Source organism: Fukomys damarensis, unplaced genomic scaffold (assembly GCF_012274545.1).
Source record: "Fukomys damarensis isolate Sample0158 unplaced genomic scaffold, DMR_v1.0_HiC HiC_scaffold_23, whole genome shotgun sequence".
Lineage (NCBI taxonomy): Eukaryota > Metazoa > Chordata > Mammalia > Rodentia > Bathyergidae > Fukomys > Fukomys damarensis.
The window spans coordinates 32,256,815-32,266,852 of NW_022900935.1; the positions used below are offsets into that span (position 1 = coordinate 32,256,815).

The following is a 10,038-nucleotide window of genomic DNA, read 5'->3' on the forward strand; positions in this document are numbered from 1 at the left end:
TTTTTTGTTTTTTTGTTTTTTTGTTTTTTTGAGACAGGGTCTCACTATGTAGTTGAGACTGACCTGGAACTCACTATGTAGTCCAGGCTGGTCTCGAACTCACAGGGATCCTCCTGCCTCAGCCTCCCGAGGACTGGGATTACAGGTGTGTGTCACCACGCCCGGCAAAATCTCCCATTTTTAAATGCCAGAAATTAATAAAAAAATTTTAAAACACTGTACAGGTCAAAACCAAGTACTGTGTGCTAGGTGCAGCCTGCAGGCCATCCATTTGTAGTCTCTGCATTATCCTATTGCATCTCTTGGCTGAATGAAACAATGAAGGCACGGAAGAGACCCCTCCATGGGGGTGAGCAGAGAACACTGCCTGGGTGCCCACGCCATTATGGGACTACAAGGGAAACAACTAGACCTTAAACTCCAGGAAGGAAGCCATTGCCTGAAACATGGAAAGGACTTAAAAAATACCTGAATGAATGGATCAATGAGCCAATTAATCCAGATCCAGGTCCTACCCTTGGGGGGTTTACGACCTACAAGGCATCTATGTCTCAGACACACACACAAAGGAGAGACTACCCAGCACCCTGTGCCCAGGATAAAGTGTGGGGAGAGCCCAGAGGAGGGTGAGGTCCTGGAAGAGGAAGGTTTGAGCTGGACTGTGAAGGATGGGCAAGATGGAATTCCCTGGGGACAGGGTGAGAGCACAGAGAGGACTCTGAGCCCTGGGAGTGGCACAGTCAAGGTTAGGACAGCTCCACCTGGGAGGAGCAGGAAGCCATGGCAGGCTAGGGTGAACGGGAAGCACTAGAGACAGGACTGAAAGGGCATGTGGAACGAAGGCTGAAGGAAGGAGTAGGCTTTGATCTCCAGAGCTGCTTTCGAGCACCCACAGCCAGCCATGATACCATCCTGACCTCCACACACCATCTGCATGCGCTGTGTGTGAAGGGGGACTGGGGACTCACGCGGGGCGAGCGCACCACTACTGAGGTATGCGACATCTCCCCAGGGACACAGCTTTGCTCCTGCCTTGCTGGAGGCTGCGTCTCAGAGCACTCTGGTTTCTAGCCCCAGACTGGGGGAGGCACAGCTAGCCATGGTCACAGAGGTTCTACAGCTCAGACACCACCAAGGAGGAGGGAAGGAGTCTTGTGTCTCCAGCAGTCACACAGAGCCTGGCTGGAGTAAATGCTTAACACACACTCCTCTCACTTGTCATCATATTGCCTAATGGGCCTTTGAGCTTCAGTTTCTTCAGCTGTAAAATGGGGACAACGTGATCTATTGGTGGTTATGAGGCTGAAACAAGACGGTGAGAACAAACAGCCAGAAGCAGTGCCCAGTGGCCAGCAGGTCCCTAAGAAGTAGGAGCCCTCTCTCCTCTCTAACAAGGAAGGAACCCCCACCCCAAATTGCTGCTCTCCCAATTTGCAGACATTTTCAGCTCTTCTTAGCCAGCAGCTTAGGGATAATGAGGGCTTCCCGGCAAATGAAGGAAAAAACCAGCAATGCAGCTGGGAAGGATCCAGCTGCTCCAGAGAACTGTCTCCAGGCTTATCCTCTCGACAAAAACACACCCAGACAAGCAGCGCAGGGAAGCGGGCCATTTGGAGAGGATTTGCGGAATCTCCCAGACAAACATCAGTGTGCAGAAGGGATCCCATCCGGGCTTATGTGTGAGGGAATAAACATTCATGCTCTGCAGGCAGGAGGGAAGGTGGGAGCCTGGCAGAACGCTGGGGTGTATGAGTCGGGGGCCAGGGCTGGCCCACCAGCAGCACTTTTCTGAGCCGTGGACCTCGGGTCCTCCTGGGCCTCAGCTCACTGGTCAATGAGCCAGAAATAATGCATGCGTTGTAGGGGAGGTTAGGCTGCCAGAGCTCTCCTCCAGTACTCCTGTTACTTGGAACTCCACTGGGGAAATGAGAGCATACAGCTATGCATTAGGCTGACCCATATCAAACTGCTATTTCTGTAAGTCAAAAACATGAGCGCATCGCAGTTGGGCATCCTTCAGCCTAATGACCATCTCCACAGAATGGGACCTCCGTGGCTTCTTACACATGTGTTGCCTGGTCCTCAGCTCTCGAGGGCATTTTGTATCCAGCCCACTTTGTTCATCTCATCTCTGCCGCTGCCCCAGAAGCAGTCTCTCCTCCTGGCCCTTGGGTTGGGCAGGGCACAGTTCCCGGATCTGTTCAGCGTCACCACTCCCGGTGTCTGTCCCTTCAGCCTGGCACGCCATTCCCTGCCACCACCAGCTTGTACTTCTTCAAGGCCCGCCTCCAATGCCCCTGCCCAGCTCGAGAGGTGGGCTCAGGTTCGCTCAGTCCACGAGGCCCTCCATGCCCGTCCTGTGCCCAATTCTCTCCATGCGTTCGCTGCCCCCGCGGCCTCCCTTCCATTCTGGGAAGCATTGACATCCCCAGGTCACACCTCTCTGGCCACCACCCATGCCGGCGCCAGGCCTGTGAACTTCCTCCCACACTCTCCCTTCTTCTCCACTCCTTACTCACACAGCTCATGCCAGGAGGCCGGGCCTACCTTCCTCGTGCTCCCTGCTGCCCTGAGCTGGGCTGAGCTCCTCTGTCACAGCACCTGTCATGCTGCACTGTCCACATCCGATCATCATCCCCGGTCCCTCCAGGGTAGGCACAGTGTCTGCAGCTGCGGGCCTCTGGGCCCCGGCATCTAGCACACAGCAAGTGCAGGAGCTCGTCCCCCTCCCTGTGCCAGCCCGAGCTCACTTGCCAGTGGGAAAAGTCTCCTGGGAACACGTGCTGCCAGCAGTAGGGTCCCCCCCCGCTTCACCTGGCTCTGCTGCTCCCTCAACTCAGCCTCCTCCCATTGAACCCCAGGTGGAAACTGTTCCATTCCCAAAGAGCTGGCAAAGGAAACACAGGTCCACTCCATCTGACAGCATCCTCCACAAGCGCCAACTCACCTTAATCAGAACCTCGAAGTACCCTTCTGCATTGGCAGGGCTGATGGGAGTGTAGGCTCTCTGAATTTCTAAGTCTTCCACTATCCCTCTAGGAAAGAGAAGCCTATTGTCAGGAAGTGGTCAGTTAGTCATTCAATAAGCCCCCATTCAGTACTTCCTGTTTCAGGCTAGTGAAAATACAGGTGAAGTCCAGTCATCCCTAGAGACTTCACTGAGGGGCAGGTTAGGTGCTGCAGAAGAAAGAGTGCTGGGCTCGCCAATGCCACACATTGCTTATGAGACCCAGAGAGGGCCCTTTACTGCCTCAGCAGCACCCACTGCAAAGTGGGAACAGCTATCTATGTCCTGATTGTGTGGCTCCGCTGGAACAACAGACAAGAGGAAGTGCTGCAAAACGTGTGCTGAGAATCTCCCTCAGTGGCAGAGGGCGTGTGCAGTGTGTGAGGCTTTAGGTTGGGTCCTTGGCACTGCAAGAACAAAACAAAACAAAGTGGGTGGATCATGCAAAGTATCTTGGACGTTTTCTTGACCTCAACCATAGAGAGGTAAAGGCTAACACAACTGCTAAGATTTATGGAACACTTACAGCCACATGCCAGAAGTGGACCTGGAAGGATCCTGAAGGGGCCCTAGTCCAAAGCACTGTCCCCTGCGCAAACCCTCCCCACAGTGTCAGCCACAGCGGGTCAGCAGTAACAGCCATCTATATCAGAGGCCTGCTACACATCAAGTATATTGTACACCTAATTCTATTCAAACTGTACTGCAAATGCAGAATCTGGTACAGTAGGCAGAGTGACTTGCCCAGCTAGAACTGCACTACTGACTCCCGGGTGGGGCTCCCACGACTGCTCAGCCTGGAAGCACCCAAGCACTCCTCTCTCAAATCCCATGCAGAGAAACATGCTTCACTCAGGTATGCAGGGAGAAAATGGGTCTTGTCCCGGGCATCGGCAGCAGGAGGGCCGGATGGAAACATTTAGCCAACCCTCTCCTGGGTTCCATCTGGTTTCTGCCTGCTCCTCCCACCTACTTGCTGGCACCTCCTCCTCTTGCCAATCCCACAAACTCCAGAGTTTTCAGCGATTTCTTTTCTCACACACGTGTGCTCCCAAATGCCAGCCAGCTATGTGCTGACAACTCCCAAAGCCTCAGACCCACATAGCTGCCTGCCTGGCAGGTGCTCTTACCTGGAAACCCCGGAAAAGGGGTGGGATGGGATCAGTATGGAAGCAGAGCGCTGATGCCAGGCACAGCAGGAGCCCGGCTGTCTGGGTTTGAACGCTGCCTCCATGACTGATTAGCTATATAATTTTGGTCATGTTCTTTGTTCTCAGTGACAGTGGTCTTTCTATCAACCAGTGCTAATTGGATTAGGTTAAAACCACAGGCTCTAGAGCCAGAGTGTTGCCTTCAGATTCTGGCTCTACCCTTTCCTAACTATGTAACCTCAGGGAAGTCCCTGAACTTCTCTGACTTCTGCTTCCTCTGGTGGATGATAAACTCCTAGTACATAGGGCTTTGTGAGGCTCGCACAAGTTCACGTATATAACTGTGCTGTGGTTGGTAAACACTATTAAAGTGCTCATTTATCTTGAAAATGTACTGTCCAGATCCATCCCAGGAACTCTCTGAGTCACACATGACTCTATTTTGAAGATGAAAAATGAGCCTGAAGGGAGGTCAAGCATGTTGCTCTGGGTCATCCAGCTGGCCAATGGCAAAGCAGGGCAGTGAAGCTTCACTCCTCCCACATCTGAGTGTACCGTAGGACAAGGTGCTGCCCGGGCTGCAGGCCAAGCCGGCTGTTCCCAGGCAGTGCGAACTGGACCCGGTAGGTATCTTTGGTGAGTTTGTCCACAGCAGTGATGCTGAAGGCCAAGAAGCTCTCCGGGCTCAGTGAGGATGGACAGCTCTGTAAAGAGGAAAATGGTAGAGGCTGAGCTCAAGAGGTGCGCAGCATCCTCCCCACTTTCCTTCCTACAAGAGCTGCCTCAGTTGGTAAGCTTTCTGGGGGACAGACTGTAGCTCCAAATTACTTCCCTCTGATCCAACAATGTTAGCTCTGTAAACTGGGGTTAGCCTGCTCTTAAGCCTTCTGTGGCTCCCTTCGGCCCCAGAATCAAGCACAAGCTTTTCAGCCTACACTCAAGGGCCTAGTGGATGAACCTCAAGCCTCATTTTGTCTCTCATGAATCCGATGTCTGACTTCTCGCTCTTCCAAGAACGCCTACTGCCCCTCCTCCTGGGTCCTCATTGCTCAAGGCTAGCCCTCTATCCAGAACACTCACCTCCAGTGTATGAAAGACCTGCTCATCCTGCCAACCTGCTAAACTCCAGATCAGCATAGCTGAGAAACTTGACGGACCTTTCAAGATGACCTAATCCAATACCCTTGTTACATCTGAGGACATAGAGGCTGAGCAGTAGTCGCTTACTTGTCCAAAGTCACACTGCGAGCAGGGACTCAAATCTATGAGTCTCTGAATGTATGACTCACCAAGCGCTCCTCTAGAAAATATCCACACCTGATTCACCAGACCTGGGACTCACTTGTCAGGCCAGGTTGGGTACCAGCTCTAGAGCTCTGGTATGGCTGTATCTAGATGTCCCTCCAAATTCTCATACGGTCACTGGTGGGGCTCTTTGGATCTACGGTGATTCTGGGATTAGGGGTGCCCCACCTGGGTGTGTGCGCAGGATGAAATATAAAGGCAGCTTGCTTACTGCTTCTGCTACTTTGCTGCCTTCTGCCCACCATGGATTGTCTCTCCTCTGCAGCACCCCTCGGCCACCCCTGCCTTGGAGCCAGCCTATCATGGACTGAAATCTCTATGAACTGTGAGGCAAACAGACCTTTCCTCCTTTTACTTTGTTATTGGGTATTCTGTCTTCTCAGCAATGAGAAAAGTAACAAAGACAAACCCCAATTACCCATGTAGCGCTGACAGTATCACAGAGCCAACAGAAACTCTCGGGCTACTATCCCAAGCTTTGCCTCCCCCACACCACTTCCTGGACTGCACTCCTCCTGAGATGACCTGTTCATCAGCAGCCAGAGCACCTGGGCACTCTGTCACAGCTGCCACAGTGGCCAAGAGCACTAGGCTGGAAGTCAGGAGCACCAGGTTAGCCCCAGCTGAGCTGTTGCCCACCTGTGCAGCTTTACACAGGTCATCTGATCTTCGGGGTTTCGGTTTCCTTATCTATAAAAAAGGGCCACTCATTCCTTATATATTTGTGGGGTGATCATAAGGTTCAGATGAGATAATAGAAAATCACTTTATAAAGTATAAATGGCTATTGAAATATAAAATCTTTTTTTCAATTATTTGTTAAAATTCTTAGATTAAAATATGCTATTTTGTAAGATTTATGAGAATCATTTCACTGTTTGTTATAATAGGTGAAAACATCTACTATTTCCTGAGTACCTATTATATGCCATAGGCTTTTACATATTTAGCTTATGAAATCCTCATGATAACTTACAAAGTATTAACAGCCTCGTTATTCAGATGAGAAAACTGGGCTTCTGCCAACTAAAGTGACATGGCCAAAACCACACAAGTGTCTGAACTGGGGCTCAGCTTACATGCTTTCTATTATACTCTCGTGGTTTTTGTCGTTCTCCTATAAGTTGAGTTTTTTGAGGGTTGTAATTCTGGAATCTTTGTCACCAACTTGCTTGTGCCCAGTGCACAGGATGTGTTGCTTAGCAGAACTGGGAAAATTTTGTTCATTCAACACTTACTTATTGACTATCATGCCAGGAACACTGCTCGAGATGCTGAGGATAAAAGAATGAGCCAGAGACCCCTTCTCTTATAAAACTCACATTTTTAGCAAGGAGATAAGACAAGGTATATGCAAACAAGTACATCTAGAAGGCGTTTGGTAGTGCTGAGTATTAGGAAGAAGGCCTGTGGCTGCAGCTCAGTGGAAGAGTACTCATCTAACATGTTCGAGGCCCTGAGTTCAATTCCTAGCAACTCACACACACACACACACACACACACACGAGTGAACAAGATTTGAGCTAAAAGAAGTGGAAGAATGAGCTATATAAAGATGAAAGCAGTGATAAGGGAAAATCACAGGGGCTTCCGTTACTGGCAGAGGCCCCAAGGCTGTGACCCCTACTCCAACCTTCCAGAGGCGGAATTACAAATTTAACAGGAATAGGTATGGTCATGTTTTGGAGTTAAACGAACAAATAAACAAACACACACAACTGCATTTGTTCAGGATCTGTGATCTATATGATCTATAGCTTAGGAACCATGTGTGTAAAAATAACTATGCTTTGGTGCATTCTGGCCAAACTGCGATGGCCAAAAAGTAACAGGGCCCAGCTACGTTAACAGAGGCAGCAATGGGAGATGTCTCTACTCCACAATGTTCAGAAGGAACAAAGGACCATGGAAAGTCTGCTCAAAGGTGAGAGACCAGGAAGGGGACAGATTCAACAATAGACCTGTGCATAGTGTCAGAGGAATGGTCCTCAGTTTCCCAGTGTGTAGAATATGGAGCTGAATTCTCTAGTGTCAGACACCTATAACTGAAATTGAGAACCCTCTTAAACACTACAATGAAGGCCTAAATTGCTTAGTCCAGACCATAAAGTCCCTTGGAGTTTAGAAAGAAAAGAAAAAGCCAGTAGAGGCAGAGAGGAAGAAATAACAACAACATGCTCTATGTACCTAGTCTATACTATCGGCTCATGCTTTCCATGGGGCAAAGACCACGCCTGTCTTCCCCACTCTCAATTCCTCAAGAGCTCATTGGGCCCGGTGTATAATGGGTACTCAGCAGGTATCTAAGTGAAATAAATGTCAGGCTCTATGCCATGTATTACAAATGCTTAGTCCCATTTTACAGACGGAGAAATTGAGACATAGGGAGGTTAAGGAACTTAGCCTACATCCACACAGCTGCTAAGAAGTTTGTTCTGGACCTAGACTTTGACCCCACAACGGACTGCTTCCAGTATGCACACTTTTTTTTTTCTGCTGTCCAGAGAAAGCTTCCAGAGCAGGTAAACACTGCCACTGAGAAGCAGTCTCCTCACCTGTGACTGCTTCCCACTCAGCAGGCTCCTGTCGTTGCTGGCTCGGGCCACCTCCCACCTTGCCAGGTCTTGGTGGTAGAGGTCAAACACACAGGGTGAGCAGCCACTGCCACAGCACTGGGAGGGCAAGGGCTCCACAGGCTGCAGCTGCAGCCAGGCTTCCTCAGTATCCTCTTCCTCCTCCCTCTTGTCCATTGTCAGAGGGGCTTGGCCAGCCTGGGAGGGACAACTGCACACTCTTCCCACAGCAGGTCAGATTCTGTGAGGCCTTGCTGGCCTGGGAGAAAAACAGGGGTTATGCTATTGTCTCCTCTACTTCTCACATCCTCCCCAAGGCATGCAGGTGCCAGGCTGTGCAAGCACTGGGACAAGAATGGGTCAGCTATGGAATCTACCGTCTGGTGGGGGTGCACTTACCACTTAGTACCACTGACTTCCTCTGTGTGAAACCTTTTCACAGTACATTAAAGTGCTTGGCTTCAGAAAATCTAGTTCATCTGCACAGAAACTCTAATGACTTCAGGAGGGTTTAGAGGTTAGGTCTCTTACGAAGACAAGGACAGTGTCTTCTTTTTGTATTTCCCCACTGGGCCTACTATACAGAAGGCTCCCAGTGATTGGTGAGTGTTCATTCACTTTACAAATATAGTCAGGAAAGGCTGCAGATGTTTCTCAGAGAAAGAGCACTTGCCCAGCATATGAGAGGCCCTAAGTCTGATCTCCAGTACTGCAAAACAACAACAAAAAAAGAAACTTTAAACAAAAATGGTCCAAGAGCCAGGCACAGAAAACAGGTGCTGAGAGGTAACAGAGGTAAAGACAGGCCTTACAGAGCCTAGCAGCCAGCATGGCATTCCAACAATTCCATCCATTCTAATTGTGTGCTATGTACCAGGTATCTACTATGAGTGAATGAGGTCTAGGCTCTTCTTTATGCCCATTTCTTGTTCCATGTGGTTTTAAGGGCTACAGAGAAAAAAGGGAAAGAGTCCTGGTAACTGTAAACTGCCAAACGGTGTAAGAGTTAGTCATATCAGTCTCTGCCTTAAATTACCTTTCCATGTTTCTCTGCTGTTTTAAAAACTGATGGAGAATTTGGCCATTTTAGTCATTAATTTTAAAGATTTGATCCATGTCTCCTCTACACCTCTTGCGTTTTTAGTCTATGAGGAGCCATCTCCAAGCCACACTCTGACAAATGTCAACTCTGCTTGCCTCCTCTCCCAAGTTCCAGACCTTGGCTGAAAGGTCATCTCCCCTAGGGTGCCTCCCTGAAACTTCGTCCTAGTTATCTCTATCAATCTTCTATTTATGTCTGTTTTGTATTTGTTTACTGAACATGCATTTACAAAGTGCCAGCCATCATTCTAGGTACCGGGACACTTCAAAGGAGAAACAGAAACTTTTACACACACAAAATCAAAATGGAAAACATAGTATGACGGTGTTAAACCTAGAGGAAAATATCAGGGAGAAGGGAAAGTGTGTATTGTTTTCGTTGTCTGTCCGTGTACTGTCCATGCCTCCTACTAAACTCTAAACTCTACACGTCGCACGTTGTATTTACCATAAAAGCGCCCACAGCAATGAGAAGCAGGTGGAGCGGAAACTTGACCTGAACATTCACTACGAGCTGGGCATGGTACAGGGGCGTCAGCCTAGGTACTGTACTCTATTTCTAGCCCCACTTTATTTTCACAGCGAGGGGCATTGGGAACTTGCTCAAGTGCAAAGGCTCATAAGCCGTGGAACATTCTGTGTTCAATTGTGGAGTCCGGCACTCTTCCCGTCCCGCCCTTGGCCCTGCCAGACCACTCACCTACACTCCGCAAATTCCCCTCACGTGAGGATTCTTGGGCGTTCCCTCCATACCCACCCCGGGGAAAGGAGAGAGCCTTCAGCCCGCCGCACCTATATCGCAAAGAGAACGGCTTGCGGGGTGGGGACAAAAAAAGGGGGGGGCATCTTGACTGTGATTGGTTGAAGTGACTGCCACTTACCAGATTAGCCTCGGCTCCCA

General features: G+C 49.7%; 1 protein-coding gene across 5 annotated transcripts in view; it reads right to left on the reverse strand.

Annotated features, from left to right (window-relative positions):
• The window catches only part of LOC104852589 (NADH-cytochrome b5 reductase-like), a 19,453-nt gene extending 9,506 nt beyond the window's left edge, over nucleotides 1-9,947 (reverse strand). For 3 of the 5 annotated variants that reach the window (XM_010610376.3, XM_010610378.1, XM_010610377.2), the window contains exons 1-4: nucleotides 9,838-9,947; nucleotides 8,019-8,295; nucleotides 4,714-4,862; nucleotides 2,948-3,035 (exon numbers count right to left, since the gene is read on the reverse strand). In XM_010610376.3, coding sequence (XP_010608678.1) covers nucleotides 2,948-3,035; nucleotides 4,714-4,862; nucleotides 8,019-8,213 — 432 coding nt within the window. In that variant the 5' untranslated portion in view covers nucleotides 8,214-8,295; nucleotides 9,838-9,947. Of the gene's footprint in view, nucleotides 1-2,947; nucleotides 3,036-4,137; nucleotides 4,693-4,713; nucleotides 4,863-8,018; nucleotides 8,296-8,435; nucleotides 8,457-9,837 lie in introns of those variants that run through there. The other 2 variants (XM_033767667.1, XM_033767669.1) reach the window with 2 other exon arrangements.
• Nucleotides 9,948-10,038: the final 91 nt, after the last annotated feature.